General features: G+C 44.9%; 1 protein-coding gene across 1 annotated transcript; it reads right to left on the reverse strand.

Moving 5' to 3' along the window:
- Positions 1-1,164: 1,164 nt before the first annotated feature.
- On the reverse strand, positions 1,165-11,666 carry LOC129810592 (thymic stromal cotransporter homolog). The gene is made up of 6 exons (XM_055861279.1): positions 11,396-11,666; positions 10,693-11,277; positions 10,255-10,426; positions 6,352-6,435; positions 1,754-1,910; positions 1,165-1,222 (listed from the first exon to the last, which is right to left on the reverse strand). The coding sequence occupies exons 1-6, from the start codon at positions 11,636-11,638 to the stop codon at positions 1,165-1,167; spliced, it is 1,299 nt and encodes a 432-aa protein (XP_055717254.1). The 5' UTR covers positions 11,639-11,666.
- Between the last annotated feature and the right edge of the window lie 2,789 nt (positions 11,667-14,455).

The raw sequence follows: 14,455 nt of genomic DNA on the forward strand, positions 1-14,455 counted from the left end.
CAGTCATTTAAACTGTCCCTGAACTAGTTAACCGACCAGTCATTTAAACTGTCCCCGAACTAGTCAACCTACCAGTCATTTAAACTGTCCCTGAACTAGTCAACCTACCAGTCATTTAAACTGTCCCTGAACTAGTTAACCTACCAGTCATTTAAACTGTCCCTGAACTAGTCAACCTACCAGTCCTGCTGTTCTCTCTCTCTCTCTCTACTGTCCTCCTGTTGTTCTCTCTCTCTCTCTCTCTACTGTCCTCCTGTTGTTCTCTCTCTCTCTCTCTACTGTCCTCCTGTTGTTCTCTTTCTCTCTCTCTACTGTCCTCCTGTTGTTCTCTCTCTCTCTCTCTCTCTCTCTCTACTGTCCTCCTGTTGTTCTCTCTCTCTCTCTCTACTGTCCTCCTGTTCTCTCTCTCTCTCTCTCTACTGTCCTCCTGTTCTCTCTCTCTCTACTGTCCTCCTGTTGTTCTCTCTCTCTCTCTCTCTACTGTCCTCCTGTTCTCTCTCTCTCTACTGTCCTCCTGTTGTTCTCTCTCTCTCTCTCTCTACTGTCCTCCTGTTCTCTCTCTCTCTCTACTGTCCTCCTGTTGTTCTCTCTCTACTGACCTTCTTTTCAGTGTGCATTGTTTACTATTGAATCATAATATGTACATTTTGATGTTGAGACAAACATATTTAAATAATAGCCTGTATGTTGTTTTGATGTAAACATCTTTACCTCAAATGATTTTTAGATATTGGACCAATACAAATAAAAAAAACTATTTAATCTGTTCACTCAAATGCTTTTGATATACACAATAAAGAATACAATAGTTAAAATACAAAAAATAATAAGGTATAAAAAAAATTGACAGTAAAGTATTTCAAGTTAATTCAGCTCTGGTTAACCTGAGTTCCTTCACAGTGAGGGGAACTGGCTTGGAGGTCCAGACTTTGAGGGCTCTAGAGAATGTCAGTGTTTTCAATAGTGCCCCGTATCAGCCTTGTTGGTCATGTTGATTGTGCACACCACTACCAACAATGCGTTTTTGCAGAAATTGCATTCATGGTAAGTGCTGCTGATGTCGGCTCAAGTTTCACAGAGACGGAGGAGGGGCCTGTGATGGCGATACCGATGACACTAACGTGGCTCGATCTAAAAGCCGTCACAATTACATCATGGCCGCTGTCAGTCCCCCAGGATCCTCTCGTAACCGTCCCCCCGAGCAGCTCTGCAGCCCACCATGCTGGAGGAGAGAAAGACCGGACAAAGGAAATGTGGTGAAGCTTTACATTACAGAGCCCTTGTTACTGTCATTATTCCTGTACCGTGTAACAAGTATTGGAAATATTCTTTGTAACCATGTACTGGTGCCATGTTCAAAACAGCTGGGAACTGGGAAATCTTCGACTTCAGTGAGGTCAAGACAAGTGGAAACTCGGGGTAAAAACGTCCAGGACTGATGATGTCATGACTTACCTGACATATGGTGGCCAGGACAGATGATGTCATGCCTCTTACCTGACAGGTATGGTGGCTAGGACTGATGATGTCATGCCTCTTACCTGACAGGTAAGGTGGCCAGGACTGATGATGTCATGCCTCTTACCTGACAGGTAAGGTGGCCAGGACTGATGATGTCATGACTTACCTGACAGGTATGGTGGCTAGGACTGATGATGTCATATCTTACCTGACAGGTATGGTGGCCAGGACTGATGATGTCACATCTTACCTGACAGGTATAGTGGTGAGGACTGATGGTGTCACATCTTACCTGACAGGTATAGTGGCGAGGACGGTGATAATGCTGGACAGGGTGAAGACGAACCCAGGGAACCAGTCCAACGTAGCCTGGTAAACCTTGGTGTAGATAGGAGTGTAGGCCAGGCTGGCGATCTTAAAGGACAGCTGCAGTGAGATGAGGGTGATCCCTGTTGAAGTACAAATTACATGTCAAAATGTGTTGCATTATGGGATACAAATTATCTGACTGCTGCCTACGTGTGATCAAAGGTCATGAAGTTTTCACTGCAGTCGACAAAGCTTCTGCGTTTTACCAGCTGCACCATGCAGCAGTCGCCTGGCTAGTGGGAGGCCCTATTTTCTTTTTTGGGGGGGGGGGGCGTTTCAACGGTGCGAACGTGACCAAGACAGGAACCAACTTTGCCGCAATTAGAGGCTCAGATGAAACTAAGATTGAACTCTTTGGCCTGAATGCCAAGCGTCACGTCTGGAGGAAACCTGACACCATCCCTACGGTGAAGCATGGTGGTGGCAGCATCACGCTGTGGGGATGTTTTTCAGTGGCAGGGACTGGGAGACTAGTCAGGATCGAGGGAGAGATGAACAGAGCAAAGTACAGAGAAATCCTTGATGAAAACCTGCTCCAGAGCGCTCAGGACATCAGACTGGGGCGAAGGTTCACCTTCCAGCAGGACAATGACCCTAAGCACACAGCCAAGACAATGCAGGAGTGGCTTCTGAATGTCCTTGAGTGGCCCAGCCAGAGCCCGAACTTGAACCTGATCGAACATCTCTGGAAGGACCTGAAAATAGCTCCCCATCCAACCTGACAGAGCTTGAGAGGATCTGCAGAGAAGAATGGGAGAAACTCCCCAAATACAGGTGTGCCAAACTTGTCGCGTCATACCCAAGAAGACTCGAGGCTGTAATCACTGCCAAAGCTGCTTCAACAAAGTACTGAGTAAAGGGTCTGAATACTTATGTAATATTGATATTATGGGGGTTAGTTGTATGTGGGTTTGAAACATGTACATTTTTACATTTGAAAGAAAAACTTTATTGGCAGCACTGTCATGTTGATCTGAGCCTTGTTGTTGGAAAACCACAACAGTGTGCAACTTTCTGCTGTCGTGTATACACTTCCTGGAAGTGTAGTCTGCCCGCTCTGACCTAATGTGTAGTCTGCCTACAGCAGTTCAGTTCTGTATCAATAGTAGTTCTGATAGGTGAAATAATTGTTCCATTTTATGATAATAGTATCAAAGTTGGTACACTAATATCAGTAGTTACTACATCCATTTTTGGACTTATAAATCAATGATATAACTTATGAGTTCACTCATTAGTTCACTTAGTTCAACTGGTGTCCCTCATCAGAACCCCCTCAAACATTTTAAGCCATCATTGGGTTGTATGTACCAATTATTTATTGAGATACGGTCAAGTGAATCTAGTCCAATATTGAAAATGGCCACCAGAGAGGTAATGGACAAAATCTGAAATGGCACTGGAGCCAAAAATACTTCTTTAGACATGCCCTTAGTGCCTCCACATTTCACACAGCTATCACAAAGTCCACAAAGACCTCAATATGACCTCAATATGACCTCAATATGACCTCAATATGACCTCAATATGACCTCCATGGAGGTCTTTGGTGTTTTATGATCAGAAGTGTTGTCTGTATTATTGGTGGGGTTGATTTAGTTGGGTAGATGACATTACAAAGTCGTTCGGAAGGATTTCACCCTATTTTCTTCTAAATTCAAAAGGCACTCGCACATCTGAGCAATCTTATTTGCAGGTGCCATGGCAACAATTGAACAAGATGAAGGAAAAAGGAAACCGCACACTGCTCTTGATAGTATCACCGATATTTAATGAACTTAAGTACCTTCGTCAGAGCTTTTAAAAACTCTGACGAAGGCCGTGTGGCCGATACGTAAGCTTAATAAATATCGGTGATACTATCAAGACCAGTGTGCGATTTCCTTTTTCCTTCACCCTATTTTATTCTAACAGGAAATCCGGATGGCATTTTTTTTTATTCAAATGTCCTGGTTGACTGACATGCTTCCCAGACTGCCTCCAATCTTTTCAATGTTCCTTAAAGGGATCTGGTATTAGTGTACCAAGTTTGGTACTTGTATCATAAAGTGGAACGATCTGGGGAGGTATATTTGGTTCTTATCCACTAGAATATAGAGGGTGCTACTGTTGGTCTGAGAAGGGAGCAGCTTGGTGAAGAGATATGTCAATGGGTAAAAGACATTTCCTATTTTCTCTCGCTTCCAAGTCTATTAATTTTTTCTTAATTAACAGAAAGCCATTCTGTCTGTATAAATATCACGGAGAGGGTTATAATAACAGGCAGTCTCCATCTCAAACGGCACCCTATTCCCTATGTAGTGCACTTAACCCATAGGGCTCTGGTCTAAAGTAGTACACTATATAGGGAATAGGTTGCCATAGGGCTCTGGTCAAAAGTAGTGCACTATATAGGGAATAGGTTGCCATAGGGCTCTGGTCAAAAGTAGTGCACTATATAGGGAATAGGGTTCCATAGGGCTCAGGTCTAAAGTAGTGCACTATATAGGGAATAGGGTTCCATAGGGCTCTGGTCAAAAGTAGTGCACTATATAGGGAATAGGTTGCCATAGGGCTCTGGTCAAAAGTAGTGCACTACATAGGGAATAGGGTTCCATAGGGCTCTGGTCAAAAGTAGTGCACTATATAGGGAATAGGGTTCCATTTGGGACGGTGTGTTATAATTAAACCAGAACTGGATGAACAAGCTAGTCAGATCAGTTGAAGACGAGTGACTAAAGATGGCGTCAGTAAAAAAAAAAAACACACCTCTTCATCCTGTGACGGTGGTGTTCAATAGTTTGACGTGTCTGCATGCCAGTTGTAACTTCCCCCTTTTTACCTCCTCACAGTAGAACAGGGAAGAGAATCACCAGTGTGTCTGTTCTGGTTCAACCACATACTAATGACAGCGTTGCTATTGTTATTCCCCTCGTCAGAAAACAAGGGGTGAGACCCAAGTGGCACCTTAACCCCTACAGATATATGAAAGGGTTAGTAGTGGACAATGTTGGGACCTAATCTCGGTTAACCCACAACTAAAATGTAGTGTAATTTGGTCCGATGCTTTATTCGGTTCTGGGGGGGAAGTGTGTTAGAAATTTAGATTCCTGTTTTTTCAAAATCTACCCTACTGGTTTCACCCTATTATGACACGAATATACTAGCATGACACTAATCTACCCTACTGGTTTCTCCCTATTATGACACGAATATACTAGCATGACACTAATCTACCCTACTGGTTTCTCCCTAACATGACACTAATCTACCCTACTGGTTTCTCCCTAACATGACACTAATCTACCCTACTGGTTTCTCCCTAACATGGCAGTGATATACCCTACTGGTTTCTCCCTATTATGACACTAATATACTAACATGACACTAATCTACCCTACTGGTTTCACCCTAACATGACTCTAATTTACCCTACTGGTTTCTCCCTAACATGGCAGTAATATACCCTACTGGTTTCTCCCTATTATGACACTAGTCTACCCTACTGGTTTCTCCCTAACATGACACTAATCTACCCTACTGGTTTCTCCCTAACATGACACTAATCTACTCTACTGGTTTCTCCCTAACAGGACACTAGTCTACCCTACTGGTTTCTCCCTAACATGACACTAATCTACCCTACTGGTTTCTCCCTAACATGACACTAATCTACCCTACTGGTTTTTCCCTAACAGGACTCTAGTCTACCCTACTGGTTTCTCCCTAACATGACACTAATCTACCCTACTGGTTTCTCCCTAACAGGACACTAGTCTACCCTACTGGTTTCTCCCTAACATGACACTAATCTACCCTACTGGTTTCTCCCTAACATGGCAGTAATATATTAACATGGCACTAATCTACCCTACTGGTTTCTCCCTAACATGGCAGTAATATATTAACATGACACTAATCTACCCTACTGGTTTCTCCCTACCACTCTGTGTTGTAATGGAATGCGTTGTCATTCATGACTTGCGTCAGCCTTCGTCGCCGGCCCCAGAAAGTGAGTAGTAGCAGTGGTTAGTCAACTGCGTTGTGTCATAGCAGATGTGAGTGAATGACACATCGGTGCATACAGTATGTGATCAGTGGAAACGTCACTAAGCCTCCTTTATTTATTTAACCTTTTATTTAACTAGGAAAGTCAGTTAAGAACAAAATCTTATTTACAATGACGATCTACCCCGGGGCCAAACCCAGACGACGTACGCCGCCCTATGTGACTCCCAATCACGGCCGGTTGTGATACAGCCTGGAATCGAACCAAGGTCTGTAGTGACGCCTCATTGTCCTCTGTGTCATTTGCCAAATATGTGTGGAATATTATGAGTGGAGTGGCAAGGACTGGAATGTAAACACAAACAGGTCTAGATCTGGAATGTAAACACAAACAGGTCTAGATCTGGAATGTAAACACAAACAGGTCTAGATCCATGTAATCATATTCATTGTGATCTAAAAGGTAAAACTGATCCTGAATCAGCACTCCTACTTTGAGACGCTTGAGAGACAGACAGGAACTATAGGACTTACCGTACGATGAGCCGTTCACCTGTTTAGACAGTAGAGCCCGGATGGTTGGCATGGGAATCAGCGCGAACAGGGTCAGGGCTCGAGCTGAAACAGAAATGTAAGGAAGGGTGTGAATACAAAAACAATTCAGGTGTAGAATTACAGACAAGATCAGGTGACCATTCCAGCAGAATACGTTTATGGTCTATTGTGTTCTAGTCTATTCTGCTGTATTCGATTCAGCCTCCTGGGTGATTTTGTAAGAAAGAAGTGAGTTTAACCACAATTCTGTTGAAACTAGTCAAGAGGGGAACACACTTTATAATCTAGTGTTTCCACTAACTCTCCCTGCAGTAACTACCTCTCCCTGCAGTAACTACCTCTCCCTGCAGTAACTAACTCTCCCTGCAGTAACTACCTCTCCCTGCAGTAACTACCTCTCCCTGCAGTAACTAACTCTCCCTGCAGTAACTAACTCTCCCTGCAGTAACTACCTCTCCCTGCAGTAACTATCTCTCCCTGCAGTAACTAACTCTCCCTGCAGTAACTATCTCTCCCTGCAGTAACTAACTCTCCCTGCAGTAACTAACTCTCCCTGCAGTAACTAACTCTCCCTGCAGTAACTAACTCTCCCTGCAGTAACTAACTCTCCCTGCAGTAACTAACTCTCCCTGCAGTAACTAACTCTCCCTGCAGTAACTAACTCTCCCTGCAGTAACTACCTCTCCCTGCAGTAACTACCTCTCCCTGCAGTAACTACCTCTCCCTGCAGTAACTACCTCTCCCTGCAGTAACTACCTCTCCCTGCAGTAACTACCTCTCCCTGCAGTAACTACCTCTCCCTGCAGTAACTAACTCTCCCTGCAGTAACTAACTCTCCCTGCAGTAACTAACTCTCCCTGCAGTAACTACCTCTCCCTGCAGTAACTACCTCTCCCTGCAGTAACTACCTCTCCCTGCAGTAACTAACTCTCCCTGCAGTAACTAACTCTCCCTGCAGTAACTACCTCTCCCTGCAGTAACTACCTCTCCCTGCAGTAACTAACTCTCCCTGCAGTAACTAACTCTCCCTGCAGTAACTAACTCTCCCTGCAGTAACTACCTCTCCCTGCAGTAACTACCTCTCCCTGCAGTAACTATCTCTCCCTGCAGTAACTACCTCTCCCTGCAGTAACTAACTCTCCCTGCAGTAACTACCTCTCCCTGCAGTAACTACCTCTCCCTGCAGTAACTACCTCTCCCTGCAGTAACTACCTCTCCCTGCAGTAACTAACTCTCCCTGCAGTAACTAACTCTCCCTGCAGTAACTAACTCTCCCTGCAGTAACTACCTCTCCCTGCAGTAACTACCTCTCCCTGCAGTAACTACCTCTCCCTGCAGTAACTACCTCTCCCTGCAGTAACTACCTCTCCCTGCAGTAACTATCTCTCCCTGCAGTAACTATCTCTCCCTGCAGTAACTATCTCTCCCTGCAGTAACTAACTCTCCCTGCAGTAACTAACTCTCCCTGCAGTAACTAACTCTCCCTGCAGTAACTAACTCTCCCTGCAGTAACTAACTCTCCCTGCAGTAACTAACTCTCCCTGCAGTAACTAACTCTCCCTGCAGTAACTAACTCTCCCTGCAGTAACTACCTCTCCCTGCAGTAACTACCTCTCCCTGCAGTAACTACCTCTCCCTGCAGTAACTAACTCTCCCTGCAGTAACTACCTCTCCCTGCAGTAACTACCTCTCCCTGCAGTAACTACCTCTCCCTGCAGTAACTAACTCTCCCTGCAGTAACTACCTCTCCCTGCAGTAACTACCTCTCCGTGCAGTAACTAACTCTCCCTGCAGTAACTAACTCTCCCTGCAGTAACTAACTCTCCCTGCAGTAACTATCTCTCCCTGCAGTAACTACCTCTCCCTGCAGTAACTAACTCTCCCTGCAGTAACTACCTCTCCCTGCAGTAACTACCTCTCCCTGCAGTAACTACCTCTCCCTGCAGTAACTAACTCTCCCTGCAGTAACTACCTCTCCCTGCAGTAACTACCTCTCCCTGCAGTAACTACCTCTCCCTGCAGTAACTAACTCTCCCTGCAGTAACTACCTCTCCCTGCAGTAACTAACTCTCCCTGCAGTAACTAACTCTCCCTGCAGTAACTAACTCTCCCTGCAGTAACTACCTCTCCCTGCAGTAACTACCTCTCCCTGCAGTAACTACCTCTCCCTGCAGTAACTACCTCTCCCTGCAGTAACTAACTCTCCCTGCAGTAACTAACTCTCCCTGCAGTAACTACCTTTCCCTGCAGTAACTAACTCTCCCTGCAGTAACTAACTCTCCCTGCAGTAACTACCTCTCCCTGCAGTAACTAACTCTCCCTGCAGTAACTACCTCTCCCTGCAGTGACTAACTCTCCGTGCAGTGACTAACTCTCCGTGCAGTGACTAACTCTCCGTGCAGTGACTAACTCTCCGTGCAGTGACTAACTCTCCGTGCAGTGACTAACTCTCCGTGCAGTGACTAACTCTCCGTGCAGTGACTAACTCTCCGTGCAGTGACTAACTTTCCGTGCAGTGACTAACTCTCCGTGCAGTAACTACCTCTCCCTGCAGTGACTAACTCTCCGTGCAGTGACTAACTCTCCGTGCAGTGACTAACTCTCCGTGCAGTGACTAACTCTCCGTGCAGTGACTAACTCTCCGTGCAGTGACTAACTCTCCGTGCAGTGACTAACTCTCCGTGCAGTGACTAACTCTCCGTGCAGTAACTAACTCTCCCTGCAGTGACTAACTCTCCCTGCAGTGACTAACTCTCCGTGCAGTGACTAACTCTCCGTGCAGTAACTAACTCTCCCTGCAGTAACTAACTCTCCCTGCAGTAACTAACTCTCCCTGCAGTGACTAACTCTCCGTGCAGTGACTAACTCTCCGTGCAGTGACTAACTCTCCGTGCAGTGACTAACTCTCCGTGCAGTGACTAACTCTCCGTGCAGTGACTAACTCTCCGTGCAGTAACTAACTCTCCCTGCAGTAACTAACTCTCCCTGCAGTAACTAACTCTCCCTGCAGTAACTACCTCTCCCTGCAGTAACTAACTCTCCCTGCAGTAACTAACTCTCCCTGCAGTAACTAACTCTCCCTGCAGTAACTAACTCTCCCTGCAGTAACTAACTCTCCCTGCAGTAACTACCTCTCCCTGCAGTAACTAACTCTCCGTGCAGTAACTAACTCTCCCTGCAGTAACTAACTCTCCGTGCAGTAACTAACTCTCCCTGCAGTAACTAACTCTCCCTGCAGTAACTAACTCTCCCTGCAGTAACTAACTCTCCGTGCAGTAACTAACTCTCCGTGCAGTAACTAACTCTCCGTGCAGTAACTAACTCTCCCTGCAGTAACTAACTCTCCCTGCAGTAACTAACTCTCCGTGCAGTAACTAACTCTCCGTGCAGTGACTAACTCTCCCTGCAGTGACTAACTCTCCCTGCAGTGACTAACTCTCCCTGCAGTAACTAACTCTCCCTGCAGTAACTAACTCTCCCTGCAGTAACTAACTCTCCCTGCAGTAACTAACTCTCCCTGCAGTAACTACCTCTCCCTGCAGTAACTAACTCTCCCTGCAGTAACTAACTCTCCCTGCAGTAACTACCTCTCCCTGCAGTAACTAACTCTCCCTGCAGTAACTACCTCTCCCTGCAGTAACTAACTCTCCCTGCAGTGACTAACTCTCCCTGCAGTAACTAACTCTCCCTGCAGTGCAATGCATCACTGACCACTGATATCCTGTTTATTATTCAGGATACTCAAGTATTCTCTTTTGAGTTGACACATATAAATATTTGCCCAAACAGTTAGTACAGTACTCATAAATCTATCATAAATTATAGGCTTCTGTACTTACAAAATGATAAGGGCACTGTAAATAAAATATCTGATTATCTTACCCAGGTAGAACATGTACGTTGCCGTGACGAAGGCCATGAAGTAGATTCCGGCGGCGAAGGACACCATGCCGATGATGATGAGGGTGACGTCACTCACCCACCTGGACATTATCATGACACCCAGGAAGCTCGTCAGGAAGACTGTGAACCCTGCGGCGTTACCGTAACCTACCTGTTGACGTGTTTTGGTTTAACCAGAGCCCGCTATTGCAAGAGTTAATTCTCACAAGTCACAACTCTGAAATAAGGGTTTTATCCTAGATCTTTGTTTGTGCCATCGTTCCAACTCCTTGTCAAACATGTTTGGCATGACAGGGCGAGAAGTGGCATAATGGCGTAAACCAGGCTACAAATGCACATCTTGTTTGATTTAATCAGGACTAATCATGTAATATATATTTTTTTTTTTACCCCCAAATAAAATACATTTTAACTCACCTGTGTAGCACTCCAGTTCAGAGGCTCCTTCATCTCAAAGGTCACCAGTATCTCCATCCCACCTCCGACGGCCACGTCATATAAAATACCGCTAGCGAAGAGAAGCAGAATGTTCAAAATATTCCTGGGATATCGCTCAGTGACCAAGCCGTTGGTCTCGTTGCGCTCTTGCGCGCTTGTCGAGACACTTGGTTTTAGAAAGAAGAACGTTGTGTAGATGAGACACAAAAAGTAGAGGAAGACACTCAGGCTCACTAACAGAGTCCCCTGTTTAAAGTCCACACTGTACAACTGGAAGAGGTGCCCGGACGCTAGACTACCGATGAGACCGGCTACTCCGTAGACCAGCTCGATGTGCATCATGTGAAGAGAGCGGTCCTCCTCGGTGGAGGTGAGCGACACCAGGGCCATGACCCCGGCCCAGTAGGAGCAGAACCCGCCGCTGAGTCCGTGGAACACCACCCCGCCGAACATCGCCTGTATCGGGAGCTCCATCACTATGACCAGGAGTAAGACTACTCTGGAGACCAGGTAACCCACCAGAGGGATGACGATGGGGATCTTCCGGTACCCCAGGTCCCCTACCTTGGACGGATGAATGAATTGTATTAGACGTATTTAAAACACACAAAGTTGCTATTTAAAAGTACAACCATAGGCTATATTAAAAACGATCCAGGATTAAAACCGAGTATCGACTTACCTTGGCTAAAAGAATAGCGGGTAGAATCGGAACGAACTTGGCCAGCATATTATATATCATGTAGAAGTTGGACATAGCTTTCTGCCGGCTGTCTTCGGTGGGGGTGGGATAGAGCGCATCGGTCATGTTGGCGCATCTCTCCTTGACCACCATCTGCAAACCGGTGTCGAAAAACGCGCTGGCTATTTGGGCACATAAAACCACCGGCTCGATGCGTTTACGCATTTTCCCTAATGACCACATGATTAGTCCCGATAGAAATCGACAGGCAGGATATTTAAAAAAAATATATATATCTACCAAGTAAACTCCAACGCCTAACCTAACCAAGGACTGCCACCTGTCCAAGTCTGGGTGACTGTAGACATTTGCGCTTTACTGATCACGACATAACCTATCCAATACCCATTCACGTCTAGTTCCGTGTTTCAAACCGAGCCATGAGCTCACAGAGTAGATTACTGTACGTACATGATGACAAAAGACTGGGTGGGACTGGGAGTGGTACGACAGCCTCTTAGGGAAGTTGGCTCAGAACAAATATTAAAACAAGCCTAACTGCACAGGCGTTCATTTTGGCATTCGTTTTTTAGATATAGTCTAGTCTTGGTCATTTTGACAAAAATATATAATTAAATCACATGTTTGTCATTTGAATAATGACCAGTGGTGGAAATAGTACCCATGTGTCATACTTGAGTAAAAGTAAAGTAATTAATAGAAAATAACTCAAGTAAAAGTGAAAGTCACTCAGTAAAACACTACTTGAGTAAAAGTCTAAAAGTATTTGGTTTTAAATATCCTTAAATATCAAAAGTCAAAGTATAAATACTTTCAAATTGCTTATATTTAAGCAAACACAACATCATTTGTATTTGTATTTGTTATTTACAGATAGCCAGGGCCACACTCCAACACTCAGGCATCATTTACAAAATGTAGCATTTGTGTTTAGTGAGTCTGCCAGATTAGAGGAAGTAGGGATGACCAGGGATGTTCTCTGTTTAGTGAGTCCACCAGATCAGAGGCAGTAGGGATGACCAGGGATGTTCTCTGTTTAGTGAGTCCTCCAGATCAGAGGCAGTAGAGATGACCAGGGATGGTCTGTTGATCAATGTGTGAATCTGACCATTTTACTGTCCTGCTAAGCATTCAAGATATAATGAGTACTTTTGGGTGTCAGCGGAAAAAGTACATAATTTTCTTAGGCAATGTAGTAAAAGTAAAAGTTGTCAAAAATATAAATAGTAAAGTGAAGTACAGATACCCCCAAAAACTAGTTACGTACTACTTTAATGTGTTTTTACTTAAGTACTGTACACCACTGATAATGAATGTCTCGTTATTGTCAAAATGACGAAAACAGTGGGTCAACTAAATGCCCTTTCATTTTAGTCTCAATAACATTTGTATGGCTTCATTAACCCATACTACACATACACTACCGTTCAAACGTTTGGGGTCACTTAGAAATGTCCTGGTTTTTGAAAGACAAGCACATTTTTTGTCCATTTTAAAATAACATCAAATTGATCAGAAATACAGTGTAGACATTGTTAATTGTCACGCTCGTCATTATGAATGGACCAAGGTGCAGCGTGGTAGGCGTACATTTTCCTTTATTAAATGAACACCGAACAAAAACAACAAAATACCAAACAAAACGTGAAGCTAATAATAGTGCTGACATGCAACTATCCATAGACAAGATCCCACAAATCACAATAGGAAAATGGCTACCTAAATATGATCCCCAATCAGAGACAACGATAAACGATAAAAGTGCAGACTCCGGCCGCAAAACCTGACTCAATAGGGAAGGGTCCGGGTGGGCATCTACCGTCGGGGGCGGTTCCGGTGCGGGGCGAAGTACCCACTCTGCTCGTGGACACGTCATCGGAGGAACCAGACTGTGGCAAGTTGCGGGAAGAACTGGACTGGGGGTCGACGCCGGACGAACCGGACCGTAGTTCGTCGCCGGGGACTCCGGACCGTAGATCGTCGCCGGGGACTCCGGACCGTAGTTCGTCGCCGGGGACTCCGGACCGTAGATCGTCGCCGAGGACTCCGGACCGTAGACCGTCGCTGGAGGCTCCGGACCACCGATCGTCGCTGGAGGTTCCAGACCACCGATCGTTGGAAAAATGGCTGTGTTTTTCTGTGAATAGGTGATGACCAAACATAATGATATGTTGTGCTTTCATCGTAAAGCCTTTTTGAAGTCGGACACTGTGGTGGGATTAACAATAAGTTTATCTTTGAAATTGTGTAAAATACTTGTATGTCTGAGGAATTTTAATTATGAGATTTCTGTTGTTTTGAATTTGCCGCACTGCTCTTTCACTGGCTGTTGTCATATCGATCCCGTTAACGGGATCCCAGCCATAAGAAGTTAAACAGTACCCACAAAACACCAGTCTCAACGTCAACAGTGAAGAGGCGACTCCGGGATGCTGGCCTTCTACCCACAAATGCTGATGCTCCAAATACTCAACAAGTCTGAAGAAGGCCAGTGTTATTGCTTCTTTAATCAGAACAACAGTTTTAAGCTGTGCTAATGATGGGGTCAACTTGGGGTCATGATAGGGGCTGCACCAAATGATTGATGTATTATAATAATTGATTATGCTTATGTTGTATTAATAGAAGGGGAAGGGCTATAAGACCCCTCCCCCACTACATTTATAGGGTCCTGGACTACAGATTAGCAATATATATATATATGCATTATAAGGTTTAATATTGTTCCACAGTTCTTTTCTAGTCTCTGCTTCTTATAAGAAACGGTCTGAGAGATGTGTGAGTTATTTGCAGTCTTAAACAGGGTGTCTGTGAGAAAGCGCCTCAAGGCTAAAAGAGATTCATAGACACAGAACCCTGCAGGGGAGTGAAAGAGATAAGAGACTAGTCAGATGAACCACTATAAAGCAACTTGGGGAAAATTACTGCTGAGCCCTTAGAAAACACTGGAAATATTGTTTTCTTCTGCAAGTTTATAAAACTGTATATGCATGGGCTTGGTCTCATGAGTAGAAGGTGTTGATGTAGGCAGTTACATCA

This window comes from Salvelinus fontinalis, chromosome 2 (assembly GCF_029448725.1).
Source record: "Salvelinus fontinalis isolate EN_2023a chromosome 2, ASM2944872v1, whole genome shotgun sequence".
Taxonomy (NCBI): Eukaryota; Metazoa; Chordata; class Actinopteri; order Salmoniformes; family Salmonidae; genus Salvelinus; species Salvelinus fontinalis.